This window comes from Truncatella angustata (assembly GCF_020726525.1).
Source record: "Truncatella angustata strain MPI-SDFR-AT-0073 chromosome Unknown BKA67scaffold_6, whole genome shotgun sequence".
In the NCBI taxonomy this organism is placed as follows: Eukaryota; Fungi; Ascomycota; class Sordariomycetes; order Amphisphaeriales; family Sporocadaceae; genus Truncatella; species Truncatella angustata.
The window spans coordinates 2,662,099-2,682,706 of NW_025763386.1; the positions used below are offsets into that span (position 1 = coordinate 2,662,099).

Sequence of the window (20,608 nt, forward strand, 5' to 3'; positions counted from 1 at the left end):
CACTGTGCAAGTAACGGAATTGTTCAGGACAGGCGTTAACAGGGGACTTGCTATGTATGCCGTCGGCATTTCGCTGGAACGCCCCGCTGGAAATTCGAGGCTAGACGTTAGCTAGATTGAATATCCTTCCAGAATATCACCCGTTTGAAATGTTTAGCTCAGAGAATCTGCATAAGCCGCTAGGCTGTTTCTTAATACCTTATACCCGGGCTGCCCGGGTGTGCCGAAAGTAGCCACTGGAGACTTTGTACTCTCTGGCTCCATTACCGATGTAGCAGTCTATGTTAGTGTTCATCAGTGGTATCAAAAACGCTATTTAAATGTCAAGTGAATCCTTTCTCATTTCCTAAAACTTTGCTCGGACAACATCTCAGACTCTCAAATCTTCTACCTACAGCTGTCGTATCACACAGACCAAATGCCATTGAAAGTTATTGTTATTGGAGCTGGGCTTGGCGGTTTGGCCGCTGCCATTGCTCTTACCCGCGCCGGACACGATGTTGAGGTTCGTATGTCCCGATCAAAAATTTAGAGCAGAAACGCCTACTTGAGCATTTATTTGCCTAGTCTTTACCACTCTCAAATTTTGAGATTACTTGCCATTCATTAGCTGATGCTTGAGCAGGTCTTCGAGAGTTCCGCATTCTCCAACGAGGTCGGTGCGGCTATCCATATCGCGCCTAATGCGAGCCGGATCCTGAGGAGCTGGGACATGAGCCTGGACAAGTTGGCCCCGGTCATCTGCAGGCACTTGAGTGTCTGGAACGCCGACGGAACCTTCATTGCTACGCCTGCTGTAAGTCTGAAACCAAGAGCATGAATCAAGGAGGTTATCAGTTCGCTTAATCGACCATATTCAAGGTTACAGAAAAGCTCCAGCAGGAGTTGGGCATCGACGACGACTGGCTGCTTGTACATCGTGTTGATCTCCATCATGGCCTCAGGGAGCTTGCTGAGCAAGGTTTCGCCGGAAAAACACCGCAGATCCGCCTATCATCCAGAGTGGACCGAGTCGTAAGTTTCCTTACGTACGATAAAGGTCACAATTTACTAATCCATATCTTGCAGGACTCGGAGACGGGTGAGGTTCACCTTGTGAACGGAACCGTCGCCAAGGCGGATCTTATCATCGGTGCCGATGGCGTACACGTAAGTAGATCTACGTCTTCCAAAATAGATCGAGTGGCTGACGGTCGTTCGTAGTCCCGTACAGTGCAAAGTGCAACTGGTAGAGTCCAAAAGAAGATCAGTACCGGACAGAGCTGTTTCCGATTTTTGGTCCCAGTCGCTAAAGCAAATGAGAACCCTTTAACAAAGCAGCTGGTCGATAGAATTGGTCTTGAATCCTTGCATGCTTTCTGTGCTAGTGATCGAAGAATCATTATCTATCCCTGCAGGACTGGAACCATCCTCAATGTCGTGGCCTTCCACCCGTCCGGCGATGATGAATCAGTTGGAGAGTCGTCCTGGCTGAACACTGGCAGCCTGGACGATCTGGTAGCTGTCTACAGCGATTTCAGCCCTGAGATTCGGGCACTTTGTTCTCTTGCAGAGGATCTGAAGCTCTGGAGTCTTGCTTCGCGGGATCCCCCTCACACCTTTGTTGGCGGTAAGGTGGCACTGATCGGTGATGCAGCGCATCCAATGCTCCCGCGTAAGTGATGTTAAGATTTGACTTAAGTTATCGCGCATGACGAACTATTTCGCTGACTTGAGTGATAGACCAGGGTCAAGGAGCAGCACAAGCATTTGAGGATGCTGCTGCACTTGGTGCTTTATTCCAATCTAACATCCCACTGGAAGACATTAGCCGGAGACTGGCCGTGTACAACGAAGTCAGATATAAGAGGGCTGTAACTGTCATGTTCATGTCACGGGTAGGAGACGACCACCGAGACGAGGTGATGAAGGATTTGCAGAAGCATATACCCGATGCGGTGCTTCCTGAAAATATGTGGCTCTACGCCTGGGATTCCTATCCCGCTCGAGATGTCGACCGCCTTATTGCCAGCAATGCTGTTTAAAAAGGATGCCTTCCGTACCAGTGAAGCGACCAGAACTTACCTGTCGTGTATGGATTACGAAAAAGAAAGGAAGAAAAGACAAAAAAAAGAGGTACACGCCTACTCTCATTCCGAAAAGAGTTGATCCATGATCTTCTCCATTTAAGTAATTGATTAAGTAGAATATCTGTATTCGTCACGACTAGCACCTTGAGCAAGACCGCATGTCCACATCGGGCAACATCGGCTCCACACTCGATCATCCGGTCATAGCCGATCGGCCACTTCGAAGTGATGACTAACTTTTTGCCGAGGATAACGCTGAAACCATAACACAACAGGCTACATAGTTGCAATTGCATGCATCTATTTTCTTGATGTAACGGTTTCTTATCTCTTCTTGTCATGAACTTGACATGACGAAACTCGTGGCACATCATGCCGACTGTGGACGAAATCAAAGCCATGTTCGCTCATATTGAGAAGGGCGACACTGTTTATTATTAGTAACCTGTAGAGCAAGATGTCGATTAGACCGCAAAAGTTAAATAGTTGTTTGTCTATAATCTAACCGTTTTTCTTTTCTCCTTTCCTATAGTAGGAGATGCGCAAACATTTCAAGGCTAGCTAATTCGCGCCCCTTAGGTGCATACTGCAAAATTGCAGCGCGCTATGAATCCATTGAGGAGTTTTAAGCTGGCACGAAAGAAGTGTTATCGACCTGGACAGTTAATTGTCAACTAATTATCCAGAATATTGTCTCCAATGGCACTCAAGCCGACGTAGAGTTCAAGGCTGTCAATACGGAGTCAAAATCTGGACAACCTTTCTATCACAACATCTCCGGGTCTAACAGTCGTGCGTGAGCTATCTTTGAGTTCGACTTAAGTTCACTATCGAGAATTCATAATCTAGAGAAGTGGCTCTGACCCTTGGAACCGGGAGGAAAGTCCGCCGCCCTTATTAGAGTGTCCGTAGTGTAGATTTTGCCTCCGGCACAATTGCATCTTTCTCTACCAGCTCAGCCAGCAATGTTAATTCCGCCCTATTATTTGCGCTAGAAAGGCAAAGCCTTCTTTCAGTTGAACATTGTCGTCAACAAGAATGGCAGATTGGGTGTGGTTATTTAACGTTACCAGCCGCCTGGTCTCTGTACCGGCTTTAAGGCCCATAATGAGTTTACATTGATAAGCGATGGAATCGAGACCGATGCTCCACTTTTAAGGGCCTCGACCGTTTGCTGGAATGCTAGACAAAGAACGGTGATCATTGTGATGCTATCGCATGCATGACACTTATTGAAAGTGTCCTCTTCCTAGGTCGCCATATCGCCCATCGGCTCCACACTTGTGATCCGAGATCTCTCAGGTGGTTCGACCCGGTGGGCCACTCCACAATATTCCTAAGTTATTGCGAAATAGTCCCACACAAGACACCTTCCGGTGTCCACACTTGATGTTGGCCGCTTATGCAACTGATCGTAGCTTTATTGAGATTATCGCTTTGCTTAGTATGTTATCAGAAACCACACTGGAACAATGGCATGTAGGTGCTCAAGTCGCCTCTTGCCGCTAATTGGTTAGGCATCACGAACAACAGTATTACTGTGTGGTTGTTAAGATTAGCCAAAGAAATTCAGGCAAAACCGAAGCTAATTCTTGTTTCCTTACGTAATGGGTGACAGTGTGACTTTTGTAAACAGTATCTGGCGCATCTTTGGGTCGACTGCTCATAACACGACCCTTGTTATATGTCTACATGCATGACTTCATCGACTAATCTGAACGAGAAGAATAACGGATAACACTTGCCAATGGTATTCATCTTATGTTACTAAACCATCTGCTCATATTCGAACCCTCGCGAGCTACCTAGACACTTTGTATTTGCTAATGTACACTACTACAGAATCAATTATTTACGTTTACTTGCTAATGAACAGAGAGAATTCAACGCAATGCCTTATCACAATTTGGGTCAACCTCTGAGCCTCAAATGTTTGATAAATATCGAAAGCCTCGTACAAGGCCGTAGGATACCCCAGACAGAGCAACCAAGCTGGTGAGTAGACCATAAATCAAGCCTTTTTCGAAGAAGGACATATTTCCTCCTTTCGGCTGATGAATCTTGCCCAGAGCGAGTCTATGCGACAAGATCGAACGAGAAATGTCTTCTTCCAACGGCGATCTCAAAGGTACTTGCAGATAGGGCTTGTTGATGGAAAAGTCCTCCCTCGAATATGGAAGGTCGTAGGAGCTGGTCGTAGAGTCGGAACAAACAATCACTGGGAGTGGTCAGTCATATCTCGCATAAGAGATTGCGTTTCAGAAATATAGCCCTACTTGAAGATCTCATTGGTATCTGATTGACGAAGACTTGATGAGCGTTGGTAAAAGCGCCAACATAAAATGGGACTTTCCCGTCACCGAAAACATAGTGTGCTTGTGAGATATCTTCGGTGTTACTAAGCGACGTGTGAGTTCGACATACGATCCTGGAAAGAAAGGTTCTTTGTTTCGCTCCTTGACTTACACCTTGTTCATGAGATCGATTCCGTGATCTAAACTACGAATAGGACACAGAACAACGCCTCTTTGCTGAGTTGTGACATGTCTTGCAATTTTCTGTATCTCACTTGCGTCGATTCTATAAGGAGCAATACTCATTAGCCTGAATGCTCAACCTTTGTACTGCTGGTCAAATATACTTACTGGCTCGAGTTCAGTTGGATTATTGCTGGCAAAAGATCAGACGAAGTAATAGTTTTCCCTTGAAGGAGACCCTGGAGCTCTTCTGCGTGAGGACTAGAGGTCACCGACTCAGCTGCACCGTTGTGAGCTTTTGTGAGTAAAGTCGCAAGCATGTTAGTTCGACTTTCTTCGACAAGCACTATGCGTGGTGTTCTGAAGGTGCTAGGTCGTGGGTTGTTTAGGATCGATGTGAGGATGTGGTCTGCCACGGCAGTCAAGCTTTTTACACCTCGTTCCACGAAGACTGCGGGTATCCCTGATGATGGCGAAAGGATCCGTACTGTGGTATTCACCTTTTGTAGTCTTCTAAGCAAATCCTGCTTTTCACTGTGGTTTTGGAGTACTGCTACTGCAAATCTCTTCTCGCCCAGCTCTTTGCGCACATCGGATGAGTCACCATCCGTGATAGCGATCGCTTCTCTGTCGAGTGTCGCAAGAACCATCTCTCGGATTATAGCGAAAGTGGCAGGAGTTTGACTGAGTGCCAATATAACTACAGCACTTCCAGCTGCAACTGCTGCTGCTAGTGGAAGCAGCGTGCTCGACAGAGGGAATTGTGGGCATGGGTCGATCAAAGTTGGCCCGACGGGAACGAGATTCTGCTCTAGACTCTTCCCTCTTGCCAAGGCCTTCTCGTTGGCGAGCTGTCCGGGAAAATCCAGATCATCATAGAGCTTTTTCAAAACCTCTAAGATGAGTCGGATTTCTTCATTGATACTCGGTTCGGAGACACCTAGATCTGTCACGATACTGTTAGAATATTTCCATTTTTATTGGTTATTATTGTTATCCGAAGTCCACATGGAGTGTACCTTTGTTTATGGCTGTTACCAACTTAGATTTCAAGGTCTTGATTTCGGCATGCAGAGATGCCAACTCCTTTTTGCGCTCAAGAATATTCTCGAGCCGTCCCTCCCTCCACGCCGCATTGACGGTTTGATAGAGCTTTGCGGTAGGATTCATGATTGGCGCGTCAGTTTGTTCGTCGTCCGCGAATCACGATAATAAGCCACGAACAGATGTAAAATGGGGTCAGCGGCCGTATTAGAATAGAATTTTGTAAACTTTCTGTGCCCCGAAGATGGCAATGGTCTCCCTTGTCTCGGCGGAAGACAAGCGTTAGCACGAGCCAAGACCTTCGGCTCGGCTCCACACGGGGCGTTGCTGAAAGCCCGCACACCTCCTTAGGTCCGAAAAAAGATCGTGGGTGAAGGGCAATGACTTAAGATGTTTGATTATCTGCAGATTTGTCGCTACTAGATGCGTGCCAACGGCAAAAATACACCAACTTTCTTCTCTCCTGCAATCAAGAAGAAAATGGCAGGTGAGTAGAGCTTATTTATCCGGTGGTCATCTGATTGGTGCACCACTAAAGGATCTAGGTCCAACTCCTGTCTTCCTTTTTGCTCATGGTTCGACTATGATGCTGGGAGAGGACACGGAACCCGCAAAGATATGGGAATCGGTCGGAAACGAAGTCCTACGGCGAAACATCAAAAGAATCGTCATGATGGTATGTTTAAAACCTTCAATGTCTAAAAACATCTTTCCTTTCCCTTTTATTTCTTTTGTTTTTGATGTTTTTAAAATTGAATCATCTGAACAGGGCGCACATTGGGACACTCCTGGTGATGAAGTAGAAGTAGCGATGAACCCGAATGCAATCAAGGACCCTGTCGGAAGTGTTAGAGACGATCGATATTTACCATACAAATTGGTACCCGATATAGAAGGTGGACAGCGTGTGATCGATATGTTACGCGGCGCTGGTATCAACGCAAGAGCCGATAGAACATTCGACTGGATTCACGATACCTACCTGATCATCATTCGGATGTTCCCGCATTGCGTGCCGCCTCCAACGACTATCGTCTCCATGAATGCGCGGTACGACCCTCATTTCCACACACGAATCGGAGCGGCTCTGCGCCCTCTGCGCTACGAGGATACACTTATCATTGGAAGTGGCGGCTCTGTACATAATCTTTGGCGGAACAATTTTTCGCAGATGATTCTGTATAAAGACAACTTGGCCCAGCCGATACCTCCCAGCGACTGGGCGCTCGAATTTAGACAATCCGTCGAGGACGCCATCACGCGAAACACTGGCCCAGATCTTCGAAGAGCCATAACAAAGATGATGAAGCATCCTCGGTACAGAGATGCACATGGAACAGATGATCATTGGATGGCTACACTCTTCGCTGCTGGAGCTGCGGGGGGCGAAGATGATGTAGGGCCCAACGTCATGTTGGGGGAGTGCTGGGAATTGGTCAATATGTGTAACACTCAGTATCAACTTGGATCATGGGATTAAATTCTAGGCCTCTGTTTTCGTTAGAAATCTCAGCAGAGAGACTAGGTACCTGTATTGATAATATAAATGCGTGGGTTCTTTTTTTTTTTTCCATTTCTATTGCTTCCTTTTGAGTGACAGTGTTGCATCTTTTGAGCTTTCGTTGACAGTTTTCGCCATTAAAGCATAATTTTCGTAGATATCAGCGTACAGTAGGATCACTAGCAACAACTTACTTTATGTACCATTGTGGCTATATGATCAAGCATTTTCACTTGTTCACAGTTGCGTTCGACACAGATTTGGCACTACACTTTTGCAATTTCCTGACACAATCACGAAGACGCATCAAGGTTATGTTGATGCTTTGAACCGCAATGCATATTGAGAATAGAAGTCCATAACTTGATTCTTAACTAAAGCATACAGTCCAGAACCATCGAAGCATTGCGCACGATTTCAAAATATAAAACAATCCCCCGTTATACTACCTGTTGATGAATTGTACTACCATTCTCCCCCTATTCTCCAAGCTGTGATGTTGATGTATCCGCCGATAGTGTTTCTCCATACGGTGGAAGCGACCTGCAAGGTGTGATGCTTTAATGAGCAATTCATATTCCAAGAGAAGTAACTTGCTTACCGCTTCCATCCAACACCCGCAAATCATAATTGTTCCAACAACAGTGAACAGCGTATTTTGCCGTCTCTCGTCCCAATCCAATCGAGTGTTGATAGGCCGGTAATCAGGAACTTGGCGAAAGCTTTGTGGCCAGTAAGTGGGATTTGTGACTGGATATGGGACCAAGGGATGAGGAGCTAGGGTGGAGTTGAATTCGACCGGTTGCGCTTCTCGTTCAACACCAGCTACGATGACAGTATTGTTGGCCGTGTTCTCATACTTTTCTGGGCGATGTGATGAGTGACGGATCTTGTAGTCCTCGAGAACGTTGATCGCCTCTGCTTCAAGGTGATGCACAGCTTCTGGTATCGTGGTCATGGCCGTGGTAGTGGTCGCTATTCTCGTATAGATTGGAGAAGGATGTCGGAATCTTTCACTAGTGAGATTTGTGGGAAACCGCCTCCATGGGAAAGGGATCCTCTTCAAACATGTACCGTGTCGTTAAGATGGATAGGGGCGGGTACCCACAGGTATGGTCACAAGGACTTCGGCAAGTGCGGTCCCGAGCCGAAACCGGCACGTGCGGATCGCGAGCATGTTCCTTGCAGATTGCTAAAAACAACAAGAACAAGTATGGTTAATCGACATACAAGAGTCGAATTATATCTTGGACAATATGTCGCCGCAAGCATATTCACGCAACGAAATAGTACCGACACACTACGCGCAGCAAATATGGCTGAGAACAAGTTTTTGATTGTGGACGGGGACTCGTTCCCCTATATATTCATGAAGAACGTGGATGTTCCTCTGAGAACGTACGAGAAAGGTATCCTGCGCTGCAATGTGTACTTACCAAAGGACGCTGCTCCTTTTGGTGACAAAAAGTATCCAGTGGTAGCGACATATGGTCCTTGTTAGTTTCATCGTGTAAAAGCTTCACATCGATGCTTGTTAACTGATTCAATTAACGCAGATGGTAAGGATGTGCCTTATGGGTCATTCTATAAGAAGAGCTGGGATCAGCTGAACCCGGAAATGAAATCCGCCCATTCAGCGTGGGAAACCCCCGATCCAGCATATTGGACCGGCCAGGGCTATATTGTTGTTCGAACTGATGAGAGGGGTGCCGGACAAAGCCCTGGAGAGCTCGACACCATGTCTCGTGGCACTAGCGAGGCATTTTTCGACGTCATCGAATGGTGCGCTGAGCAGGAGTGGTCTTCAGGCAAGGTTGGCCTTCTCGGTATCAGCTATTACGCGGGTACACAGTGGCGCGTGGCCGCGCGGAAGCCCAAAGGTCTCGCCGCTATCATTCCATGGGAAGGGATGAGTGACTACTACCGCGACAGAGTACGTCACGGTGGAATTCTTTCTGATCGGTTTATTGGTAAGTCTACTCAGACCTTGAGGCGCTCAATTCAATTATCCTCGCAGTGCTCACAGTTTCGTTCTTGGCACAGACTTCTGGTGGAGCAACGGTGTTGCTCCAAACCAGTATGGTAAACCTGGCCGGGCAGCCCGGAAATGGGGCGACGACACACTCGAAGGTGATCTAGACGAGGACACCTTGCTGAAGAACCGAAAAGATCAAACTCTGGATACTGCAGTTCACAAGTTCAGAGATGAAGACTACTATCAGACTCGTGATTTTGATGTTGAAGCCATCGAAACTCCGCTTCTGAGTGTTGCTAACTGGGTGAGTGGGTTTCATTCCCTTTACTGTCTTCGGTAGCTGATCCGTGCCCATACAGGGAGGGATTCTACTTCACTTGCGCGGAAACGTCTTGGGCTGGTTGCGAGCACGCTCACAGTACAAGTTTCTCCATTTTATCGTCGGGCGCCATGATCTTCCATTCTATTATCCTCACTCAGCAAAACTACAGCTGTCATTCTTTGAAGCCTTCCTGAAAGGAAATGATTACGATGGCTGGAGAACTGGTGGGCAGCCAAAAGTCAAAATATGCCTTCGTGAGGGCGAGGCTGGAGTAGACGATCCGGAGCGAGAACTGAGCTTTCCTGTCAAGGAAGCAGCTGACTGGCCTCTGCCTGACACACAATACACCAAGTTCTTTCTGGCTGCTGACGGAGGCTTGAATCAAACGCCCAATGAGAGCCTCGGCACGTTCATCTATGATGCCTTTGAAGGGTAAACCCTATTCCAAAGTCTTGCGAACGGCTACAGATCTGAGCTAACATTTTCTTAGTGAACCAATATCATTCACCTATAAGACCTCGTCTAGGCTGGAAATCACAGGTCATATCGTTGCTCATCTAACAGTCGCTGGGGTCCGCAAGACGCCTGATTCGATACCACCTTCCGACATTGACCTTTTCGTCACACTTCGGAAAATCAATGCTGCTGGCGAGGAGGTGTTCTACACTGGCACCATGGGTGACCCCGTGCCAATCGTCAAGGGCTGGCTGCGTGTATCGCTCCGAAAGGTCGATGAGACTCACCCGCTACACCGGGAACATCTCCCCTACCGCAACTATTTCAGTTCCGAGATCCAACCCGTGGTTGAAAATGAAAAATACGAGGTGGACGTCGAAGTTTGGCCGACTAGTGTGGTATTGGCAGCCGGGGAGAGCCTTGCTCTTGAAATTGCTGGTCATGACACCCAAGGAGTTGGCAACTTCTCCCATGAACATCCCAAAGACCGCAGCCGAGAGGTTTTTAGTGGAAATAACATCCTGTATGTTGGTGGAAAGACAAGTCATCTCAGCTTGCCCATCATCCCTTCTGCTTAGAGTTTCTTTTTAGAAAGATCCAGAAACTACCGGCACGACAGTGCGCCGAATCTTGTGATATTTTTAAGTTGTGCCTAATGATATGGAGGTGTCATGCTGCAATCTGACTATTGAGGTCCAATTTCTTTTCATATCATCCTGTCTGCCACTGACTACGGCTTGCTGATGCACTACAAGTCATGGCCATACTTGGCTGTAGCCGTCTCAGCAGTCTTGTGCCCTTGCTGATCTGCTCTTTGAAACATAACGTATTCACTACTTCACAATCAAAATATGACTATGCTGACAACAATTTTGCCGAAGCCACCAATCTTTGACCACTCATCGTCCGAGCGTCCTGTCACTTGTGGAGCCGAGCCGTGTGGCTAGCCCCTGCGCTAGGTGGGCCGAAGCTTTGTATTTGCATACGATGGACATAGAAGCACAGTCTATTTCATACTACAGTCTTTGCTCTCCCCAAGTTCACAAAGACTCACAGTGGGTGCGACTCGCCTTGTATTCCCGACCAAAAAACCACGCACTAGCTCTGATCTGGTTGAGAAAGTATGTCTATCGTTCCGTTGTGACCAAACCCATAGATATGATGATTGTAATACAAAGCCGTAGTTCCCAACCAAGATCATTGTAATGAAGAATGATTGTCTCAATCTTGTCACAGATAAGCTCCATCCATGGCTGTAGAGATATTGTGCAAGAAGGATTACAGGTACCGTTTCCGGGGATGGTTCGACGGGAGCAGTGGAACGATTGCCCGACAGTGCATGGACAATCGACTGCGGCAGGATTCCGAATCAACTGCCGACATGGGCGAACGAGCCGACTTCCTCACTCGTTTTGTAGCTGCTAAGAAAGCTCATCCTGAGATTGTCAATGATGCTCAAGTCTGGTCCTATACTCTGAGCAATGTAAAGCTGGTTCTGATACGACTGCCATTAGCCTGCGTGCTGTGCTCTACTATACCCTCAAAAATAGGAGAGCACATGAAAGGATTATCCAAGGGTTGCAAACTGTTGGCAGTGCTGGCCGGCTGTCAAGCCCAGTCAGTTGGAAAGAAAGCCAGCAACTACCGTACCCATTCTGCACTTGAACCCCAGCAGTCGGTTTACTCCTCCGAAGGGTGTTTTCCGAGCCTGGTCTACAGCTACCTGACGGTCCATTCATACCTCCTTGAACTATCATTGGCGCTAATTCTTGGGTGATCCATCGTCAAACTTTTTTCTTTCTTTTTTTCTTCTTCTTTGGAGCGAATAAAGATCTGTAGGTTCCAGAACATTGGGTGCCCAACGAAGAGGAATCTGAGGAGGACCACAAGACCAGTATTCGCAACATGGCGGCAGCCAGCCTTTAAACTTGATGTCGGGCCGCGCATGTTTATCGGCAAGAAAGATTAGCTTGAGCTGATTCCAACATTGTTTCTAGAGTTCGGGGTAAGCCTCTTGCCCAGAAATTCTCTTCGAATTATGACTCTCGGCCCGTTGTCCAGGCCTACTTGGGCCAAATATTCGACGGCGTAATAACCGCTGACAAGGTGATTTGACTTGCTCAGATCAACTTGGTGAATCCAAACAAGACATAGCATACTGACAGTTCATGGTTTATCCAACAGAAGAATTTGGACGTGATATTGACTAGGATCAGTGGGGCTCACAACAAGTGGGCAGAACCATCTTGGAGAGGTTGATCGGGGAAGATGTATCAAGTATTGTTCAATCACAAACCTAGTCGTGGTCGGTGGTGTATCGTGATTCGTAGAAACATATGCTCAAAAGATAGTGATTGGACTGTCTTCGTCAGCAAATACCATAAGTCAAACTTCTACTCGTAGCACCAGGTATCCTGCGTCTCAATGATTGTTCGCATTTAATTATACTTACCCTCGATACTATCGACGACCGCCCTGATATAGGTTCGCATATGTAATACTTCAGAACTTGAAGTGCTTGATGCCAAACAAGCACGAATCAGTGTAATTAGGAGCTATAGCGAGCCCTTCCGCGCTGGCGTTCGCAGTCGAAACGAGCGTCTTGTGCATATGTGAACTTCGTAATGTGCCGTAACATTGTTATACCGTCTTCCACCAAGCCCCTCCGTCAAGCTGCTGCCTCTCCGTCTCCTGGAGGCGTGTCAGAAGCTGTGTATATGTGCTGCTGATGCCCCAATTGTTCAGCGACCTCATAAGTTCTGCAGTCTCCTGCAACAACTTGTGCCGGCCATCGCGACTAAGAAGATTACTGATACCAGGTAGCTTAACACGACTCCATCCAGATGCCACCCATGCACTGTCAATCTGCTCCAATGGTTTTGGTCCTATGACCACTGAAGGTACAGGGACCTGGCACAGGAGACGATCGGGAAATCGCTCTGCCAACTGCGAATATGTCCAGAGGACCAGTACGGCTCGCAATAAAGAAGTCGTTACTGAAAAGTGGGCACACAGGCTGGACCGAGCGACGTACAGAATGCGAGCTGCGTAAAAACAGGCCAATCTCCCCTGCGCAGGAGCATTTCCCCATAGATCTGCCGCTTGTCTCCATGACTCGTCTTGCATCTTCCCGTACATGAATTTCAAAGGCAATCTGACGTAGTGTCGAGTCGATGAGTTATGCGTCATTAAAGCTGCAAAACCCATGATCTGGTGTACAGTATCGGCTTTGAAGTCCGGCAGCGCCTTTTCGGGAGCCTCGTTCTCTATCAAAGCAAGAAGAGCAATCAGTGTTGCCCCTGCCTGAAGCTTTTCGGATGCAGCGAAGCAGGGAACGTGGGGAATGTGACCATCTTGATCACTAGCAATCCGCGTGAGATGTCGAAGTATCACTTGTTTGCCAATGGAGCCTGTCTCCAACCATGCCATCTTCCAGGCATTATCAGATATTACTGTTTTCAAGGACCGAGACGTTCCGAGATCTGCAAGGTGGATTAGTTGTGCTCTGAGTCGTCCCCGCCTTCTGCTTTGCTATGTAAGGCTTACCGTCGTTGACGGCAAGACGTGCCCAAGTCCGAGCATCTGGGGCGTTCCATTGCATGTCGGTCTGAGGGAGTGATATTTGTAGTTCGCCTAGATGCATCAAGTTACTAAGATCAAAGTCTTGATTGAAGGCAGAGTCAAGGAGCTGAGCGAGTGTTAGCGAGCAGTTTGTAATAGTCCCAAACGACTTTGCTCACCCACACAGCAAAAGCGGCACGACGACGTTCCTCGTCCAGAACCCAAAGTTGCCACTTTTGCTCGAACTTGAGCTGCATAGAGCGAATTGTCCGCATTGGTACGGACGTCTTGAAGAGAAACTTGCGTCGGCCCAGTGTTACAGGCAGAGCCTGCAAGAATTCAGCAATTTCGAGAGCCCTTCGCTCGCCCGAATACATCAGGGCTATGTGGTTCAGAATGATGGTTTGTATCATCCAGAGCTCCCTTCCATTCTGGTTTTCCTGTTCGCACTATCATAACACATTTTAGTTACCGTGGCAGACGTTTGCACCTCCGACGTTGTCGTTTTAAGAGGAATATTCTTTTCTCCCCTTCACCAGCACTTGACTATCTGCGTTGTGTTGGGAAATCTTACCATGGTAGCTGTTATGCGGCGAACTAGCTCACACATGGCTCTGGAACAAGCTTGTGCGTCGCGCAACTTGGAAAATCGAGCCCCAATGGCGGCTGTCGTAAATACGACTATCCAGTGATATTTCGAGGCAGAAAAGGAAGGCTTGTGTAGAAGAGGGAATATGGGGTGGAAATATTCGAAATAAAGCTGTACCCATGCATTCAGAACGGGTGGTGGGGGTATAGGTATGTTGATGAATCGCGGGAAAACATAGCCTTGCTCGATTCGAGCAGCCAGCTCAGAGACTCGTTCGCCAACCCAAGCTGGAACTTCTTCCACATGGGCAAGGTTTTCATTATCTATATCGTCGCCGTTTAATTTCGACAGGTCTGGGAAAGCCAACTGGGCGTCTTTTTCGATGGCTATAGGACGGTATTGTCTTGGTTCCATGGCATCGGCATCGATGTCTGGGGAATGGCTGCGGCTGTAGAGACCTTTCATCGTTTCAGGCTTCGCGAGAGAAGAGGCTTGATGGTCATTGAGATTTGCGTTGGGCCCGAGAGGGTCCAGCCATCGGTCGTTGGCGCTTGGCAGTTGAAGCGGCTGGTAGAACAAGGACATGAATCCCAAGTCCATTGTCTGGCTCAGCCATTCATTACTTTCCAGGTCCGTCATAAGAGGAGGGTGGCCTATGCTCGAGCTCGTGCCGTCGAAGCCCGTAAAGTATTCATTCATGTCAGCTATCGGCTCGTCTCCGCTGGTACTACAGGCCATCTCCGTGGCCGACGGTAGATGGAACGGCAGATCTGGGGCCCTCGCCTCGTCGCTTTGAACCACGGAGCTCAAGGGCAAATCGGCATTCCCGTCAACCAGAGGCCGTGGGTCGGAGCATTCGTTTCCCTCCGGTACAGATTGTGTTGGCTGATGATTGTCGTCGGGTTTGCTGCGCTTCTCTGGAGGGTTGACGTCGGCAATGCACCTGGTGGACTTTCGTTTCAGGTTCGGTTCGTAATAGCAGGTGTCGCCATGTTGGCTGCATCGTCGACAAGGCAGTTCGCCGTTGCAGCGAACCTTGGATATACTGCATGGCTTGCAAGCCTGAGCGACCCGGCGCTGCTCACTCTGGGAATCGCTCCTCTGCTGCCTGTCGAGGCCGAGATGAATGGTAGTGTGGTGGCGCGAAAGCGAGTCTCTGAGGGGTGGCAGATCAGCATGTCGTTGGAATGTGCTCTGGCGGGTCTGAGCTATCTAGCCAAGGGCTGCACCGTCTTGGTGGCGACGTACATACGACCAAAACTCTGGTTACATTCGGAGCAAGTGAAGGGCTTCTCCTTGGTGTGGGTGCGCATATGACGATGGTAGTGCTCGCTACGTTGGAAGGAGACGTCGCACGTGTCGCAAGTCAAATCGACGTGGTCTCCGTTGGACGCCATCTTTTGGCAGCCGTTGAATCAGTCATTTGAGAGACGGGCTGGCCAGGGGAGGGGTGTGTAGTATGGCTACTTACAGTGTTTGGAAAGCGTTGGTCCCGATCGTTGACTCCGATCATCAAGTACGGGTGTTATCTCTGCGCCAGGGGGTCCCCCAGGGCAAGTCCCGCGCCAGAGGCTCCACCGCAGACTTCTGGCTGTCGAAGCTAGTGGATGGCGGGGAAATGATGCGCTAAACGCAGCGATCCGGCACTCACGAGCAATATACGATACAGGAGGCGATACGGTGCGCAAGGACACTTTTGCGCGCCTCTCTTTGGTCAAGACAATACCGCTAAGCAATATGCTGTATTTTAATATATAGATACGTTTTCTCATCATTTGAATCAGCATATGTGAACGTTAAGGTGCTTCGTGGTAAATTTATTAGGCAGATATTAACCCTTGGCCCACTATAACTTGACAACTTTATAATATAATCTTTTATATTTAAAGTATATGATAAATCAAAAATAAATAACCTAAGAGAAAAAGTTTTACAATAACTGAATATAAATTAACAAATCCTTAACATCGCCAAATTCCCTCCTAGTTCTTAACATTAGACGAAGGCAACAATCGAACCAATAGCTAGAAGCGAGTATATCGATAGAGTGAAGGTCTGGGAGGCAGCGCTGACGGTGACGGGCTTCGTCGACTGTGCGGCGTTGGCGCTGCTATGGCCGACAGGGTATGACTCTGGACTGCTGGCCTGCGTTGACTGTGACGCGTGATATCCGGGGGTAACTGCCGACTCCGCCAGGGTTTTTGTAATAGTTGAGGTACCGCTGGCTGTCTCGTCCTCGTAGCCAGTGCCTGCAGCATCGGCGATGCTCGTGGCGACTGGATGAGCGCCATCTGCTTCGCTGGAATGCGTCGACTGGTAGCCAGAAGCGGCAGGGTGAGCTCCGGTGTCGTTACTGACGGCAGTTGGATATACTGGAGCCAGCCCATTATGAGCATCAGTCGCCGAGGCAACGTATGTTGCTCCGCCGCTTGGACAAGTGATGACTGTTGTGATGGGCTCCTCGCCGCAGATGGTGCACGTTGCGTCGATTGTCGTGAATCCATACGGCAGGGTTGTTGGCTCAGCAAAGGTCGGGATTGCAGGCGCTCCGGCGTATGTTTCCGTGATGATGTACTCTTGTGGCGTGACACCTGTAGGACAGAGGAGATGGTACGACGTAGTGTAGATGCTTGTGTATGTACAAGTCTTACACCCACAATCACAAGAGGGCATGCTGTAAGCCACCGAGCCGTGTGAGAACTGCGGAGCCTCAGTCGGGTAGGCTTGTGTTGGATGCGCATCTGTGGCTTCAGCGCACTCTGTGATTACAGAGGTAAAGTAGGAATACAACTGTGCTGCTGTAAGGCCTGGGTAAGTGCCCAGCGCAGCAAGCGCAAGCAAGGTCGGAGACTTCATTGTGATGATATGATCGAGAGTCGCAAGTTTGGGACAAAGTCGTAAGCATAAACGATTTGGACGTCGAGGTGGACCTATTCATATATTCTTTTCAAATTCATGCTTGAGCAATCCTGTTCTTTCCCACGGCGTCTCGCCACATTATAAAGCCATTAATTGTCCATGTAATCAAACAACTGTTCCACAAAGACATAACCAGAGAAGGTTTGTTGCGTCCGTATGACAGGAAAGGAGATTGCGAACCACGCCGACTTTTAATTGGTTTCTGAAACTTCTCACATCGACGTGTCTAAAACATGGAACAATTCCTGAAATTAACGTTTGATTAGTCTGCCTGACTTACTAAGACAATCACGACTGGGATCAACAGAAATAGAATCATATGAAACAACTGAACAATCAAGTGATAGTATTCAATCATGTGTATATTCGTCTGTTAAGCACGTGCAGAAAGCCAGTCGCTCTCTACCCCATTGGACAGTGTCTCAGGAACGAATTGTCAGCTCAACCCTATGATCACAGAATTGTGGAGGTTAAATGGGATAAGGTTTGATTCATCGACATTGCAAATTTGCATGTTAGTTGGTGATATTGACAACATCAGATTGCAGCCTTGGTCATTCTCAAGATTGTATTGGGTGTTCTAGGAGTATTTGTATATATATGCCATGAACCAATAAATCGTACTGGTAACCATCAAGCTGCAAAGCCCCAAGCTTTGTCACTCTTTCGATCGCTCTTTTGCACACTCTTTTGTCTACTCTTTTATTTTTATCCGATAGCCATGCGGGCACTCGCGGCTCTTTCGCTCTATGTAGCACCTTTGGTACTGGGCGCGCAGCTGCCAAATCCACAGTATCGTGACGTTTTCCGGGCCATCAAACGAGGGGAAGAGGCTGCAGGTCAATGTACTGTTCGAACAGTCACTTACATAGCTGTCTACGATCCTTCAACAACTGCTATAGACCCGTACGAGACAGGCGGCTACAACGCTGCACCCCTTCCGGGCCACGAGACCGATTATCCCGGCGGATTGTATCCGGTATCAAGCCACAACGCATACCCAAATCCAGAAGAGCCCTGTGTGACTTACACCACTCTCCGACCTGTTACTCGAACAACCACGCTCACTACCACAACGGCTATCCCTACGACCATCATCCTTAATACTACAGACACCGTCACTTCGCTCGTTACCTCCACCTTTACCACCGTTTCCACTTTTACAACCAGTGTGCTTGAAACTTTGACCGCCACTGTCACGTCAACTGCAACCACCTCGTCCATTTTCACCACTACTGCCGCCACCTCATTCAATATCTTGAGTGTTCGCCTCGCAGCCACGGCGACTGCAGCCCCCGTTCGCCGAGAATTGTCTTCCCGCCATAAACGTCAAATTGATGGTATTCCGCAGGGGTTCTTGGGATCAGCCCTCAATCCAAATCCCAATGTCTGCAGCAATGCAGTCCTTGTCGAGTTTCTGAATGGAGAGTTATTTGCTGCCGGTCAATCGATATCCACTGATCTAAATGTTCCATTCCTCGATCTGACCAGGCCGGTGGAGGGCTCCATCACCACTTCCTTTTCCATCGGAAGCGATATACTCGTGTGGGCGAACGCAGCATTCTTTGGTGGATTCGCTCGCTTCTGCCAGGTTCAAAATGGAACTGTGTACGCCCTTTTTACTGAGCTAGATGCTCCCGCAGCCTGTATTCCTGCCGACCTGGTGGTTTATTCTGGTGAGTTTTTATGCTTCCGACATGGACAATAGTTTCTGACCCGTAGAAAATAGCTGGTCAATGCCGAAATGGTACCCTAATTGGGGCCGGCCCAACTTCTATAACAGTGCCGACGTCTATCTCTTCGTCTCTGTCATCGATCTCAGGGACGTCGACCACAACCTCCGAAACTAGCTCTACTACTGAATCATCGACCTCTGAGACAGCAACCACGTCCTCTGAAAGCAGCTCTACCACTGAATCATCGTCCTCGGTAACAGCAACCACATCCTCTGAGAGCAGCTCTACTACCGAATCATCGACGTCAGGAACCTCGTCCACAAGCTCTGGAACCAGCTCCACCACATCTACTCTTCCCCTTCAGACTTTCTCCATCTTTGCTGGTGACAGTGGCACTGATGCCGATGGGAACCAGCTTCAGCCCGGATCCCAACCAATTGGAACAGGTGGCTTCTCAGCTATTTTTGGAAATAACACCTCTTCGTCAAAGTATACTCTGGATCCAGTCACCGGCGAGGTTCTGGTTTCCATCAACGGGAACGGTACATTTGACCAAGAGATTTGCTGTACCTATCACCGCGGCGGACTTCTCTTTGACCCAGCATCTTGTTCAATCTCCACATGCTCCCTCGGAGGGGCTGACGTTGCACCGCTTCAATGTGCTGCCCTCGCCAACGGCACCTTGGACTGTTTCCTCAATGCCACTTCTGCCAACGCGATTTATCGGAACACCCAGATTCAGCCGCTTGACGATGGAACCTTCCAATTGCACATCGGCACCACAGTCTTTCCGGGATACTCCCCGGTGACATTGACTACGACAAATCCCGGTAACGGTGGATCGACAAGCACCTCTGCTAGTGACATTAGCACCACTACCGGTACCAGTTCCGTGACAACCACTTCTGATGCTAGCACTTCATCTGTTTCTAGCACTTCATCTGTTGCTAGCACCTCCTCTTCTGCTGGCACTTCATCTGCTGTTAGCACATCGTCTGCTGTTAGCATTTCGTCTGTTGATAGCACATCGTCCGTTTCTAGCACTTCACCTGTTGCTAGCATTTCATCTAGTACAACCAGAAGCATCATCAGCACAACTACTTCAGCCGGTGCTCAACCGACATTCCCTGTGTTCGGATTCAACGGTGCAGGTGTTGCTGATGGTTTCCAGTTACAGCCTCAAACGCCGGGTTCAGCTGACTCTCCTGCCATACTTAGTTCGTCGCCGTCCGACTTCAAGTTCATTGTCGATCCCGTCACAAATGAGTTACTCGCATTCTCAGATTCTAACCCGGCTATTGGTGATCAGCAAATCTGCTGTAGATATACCCTCGGAGGCCAAACACTTGACCCAGCTACTTGCTCGGTCTCTACGTGCTCGCTTGGCGATGCCTCTGTCGCGCCGCTACAGTGTGATTCTATACTTGCTGGTGTCACTACCATGAACTGTTATCTGAATGCTACGTCGATTGGCGCCGTTTTCACTAACCTCCAGCTCGCGCCGCTGCCTGATGGTACATTTCAAGTCGAGATCGGCTCAAACCTTGCAGCTGGAAATCTCCCTATCACGTTCACCACAGTCAGGCCTACAGTCCCTTCATCCTCCAGTAGATCTGTTACTAGCACCTCGACCGGCACTCGTAGCACCACAAGCAGTAGCAGCAGCACAACGACTTCCGCCGGTCCCCTGGAGACGTTCCCCATCTTCGCGGCAGACAGTGGCACGACGGCTGATGGCTTGACACTGCAGCCTCAAACAAACACCAATGGCTCGCCTGCTGTCTTCGGCTCAGTATTGTTTCCAGGGACGTACAGCATTGATCCCAACACAGGAGAGCTATTGCTAAATTCCGGGAATGGCGACGGAGACAAAAATGTCTGCTGTGAGTACTCGAGCGGTGGCGTCCAAGTCGACCCTGCTCCTTGCTCTATCGACATTTGTTCTGTGGCCGACGCGTCCGTTGCGCCCTTGCAGTGCACTGCTATTACGAACGCGCTGGATTGTTTCCTGACCATACC

At 48.6% G+C, this 20,608-nt stretch overlaps 8 protein-coding genes across 8 annotated transcripts; 4 read left to right on the forward strand and 4 right to left on the reverse strand.

The window, feature by feature from the left end:
• Positions 1-418: 418 nt before the first annotated feature.
• BKA67DRAFT_538101 (uncharacterized protein) lies at positions 419-2,024 on the forward strand (the record flags this gene model as incomplete). Its single annotated transcript, XM_046100432.1, has 6 exons — positions 419-505; positions 626-796; positions 862-1,014; positions 1,069-1,149; positions 1,204-1,654; positions 1,723-2,024. 6 exons carry the CDS (start codon positions 419-421, stop codon positions 2,022-2,024), a joined length of 1,245 nt encoding a protein of 414 aa, XP_045956559.1.
• A 1,970-nt stretch (positions 2,025-3,994) lies between these two features.
• BKA67DRAFT_661032 (Aldehyde/histidinol dehydrogenase) lies at positions 3,995-5,716 on the reverse strand (the record flags this gene model as incomplete). The annotated part of the gene is made up of 5 exons (XM_046107745.1): positions 3,995-4,287; positions 4,346-4,467; positions 4,536-4,649; positions 4,715-5,492; positions 5,566-5,716. 5 exons carry the CDS (start codon positions 5,714-5,716, stop codon positions 3,995-3,997), a joined length of 1,458 nt encoding a protein of 485 aa, XP_045956560.1.
• Positions 5,717-5,965: 249 nt separating this feature from the next.
• On the forward strand, positions 5,966-7,144 carry BKA67DRAFT_573487 (Extradiol ring-cleavage dioxygenase, class III enzyme, subunit B). The gene is made up of 3 exons (XM_046103356.1): positions 5,966-6,077; positions 6,136-6,266; positions 6,360-7,144. The coding sequence occupies exons 1-3, from the start codon at positions 6,014-6,016 to the stop codon at positions 7,068-7,070; spliced, it is 906 nt and encodes a 301-aa protein (XP_045956561.1). The 5' UTR covers positions 5,966-6,013; the 3' UTR covers positions 7,071-7,144.
• A 303-nt stretch (positions 7,145-7,447) lies between these two features.
• On the reverse strand, positions 7,448-8,159 carry BKA67DRAFT_573488 (uncharacterized protein). The gene is made up of 2 exons (XM_046103357.1): positions 7,693-8,159; positions 7,448-7,634 (listed from the first exon to the last, which is right to left on the reverse strand). The coding sequence occupies exons 1-2, from the start codon at positions 8,047-8,049 to the stop codon at positions 7,557-7,559; spliced, it is 435 nt and encodes a 144-aa protein (XP_045956562.1). The 5' UTR covers positions 8,050-8,159; the 3' UTR covers positions 7,448-7,556.
• Positions 8,160-8,306: 147 nt separating this feature from the next.
• On the forward strand, positions 8,307-10,481 carry BKA67DRAFT_573490 (Alpha/Beta hydrolase protein). Its single transcript, XM_046103358.1, has 5 exons — positions 8,307-8,587; positions 8,648-9,061; positions 9,135-9,370; positions 9,426-9,820; positions 9,879-10,481. Exons 1-5 carry the CDS (start codon positions 8,407-8,409, stop codon positions 10,420-10,422), a joined length of 1,770 nt encoding a protein of 589 aa, XP_045956563.1. The 5' UTR covers positions 8,307-8,406; the 3' UTR covers positions 10,423-10,481.
• A 2,003-nt stretch (positions 10,482-12,484) lies between these two features.
• Positions 12,485-15,391, reverse strand: BKA67DRAFT_520965 (fungal-specific transcription factor domain-containing protein; the record flags this gene model as incomplete). Its single annotated transcript, XM_046098227.1, has 5 exons — positions 12,485-13,326; positions 13,391-13,532; positions 13,585-13,854; positions 13,980-15,150; positions 15,243-15,391. 5 exons carry the CDS (start codon positions 15,389-15,391, stop codon positions 12,485-12,487), a joined length of 2,574 nt encoding a protein of 857 aa, XP_045956564.1.
• A 517-nt stretch (positions 15,392-15,908) lies between these two features.
• On the reverse strand, positions 15,909-17,090 carry BKA67DRAFT_352211 (uncharacterized protein). Its single transcript, XM_046096370.1, has 2 exons — positions 16,472-17,090; positions 15,909-16,243 (listed from the first exon to the last, which is right to left on the reverse strand). Exons 1-2 carry the CDS (start codon positions 16,848-16,850, stop codon positions 15,990-15,992), a joined length of 633 nt encoding a protein of 210 aa, XP_045956565.1. The 5' UTR covers positions 16,851-17,090; the 3' UTR covers positions 15,909-15,989.
• A 447-nt stretch (positions 17,091-17,537) lies between these two features.
• Positions 17,538-19,059, forward strand: BKA67DRAFT_352219 (uncharacterized protein). The gene has a single exon (XM_046096371.1). It carries the CDS (start codon positions 17,635-17,637, stop codon positions 18,619-18,621), a length of 987 nt encoding a protein of 328 aa, XP_045956566.1. The 5' UTR covers positions 17,538-17,634; the 3' UTR covers positions 18,622-19,059.
• The last annotated feature ends 1,549 nt before the right edge of the window (positions 19,060-20,608 follow it).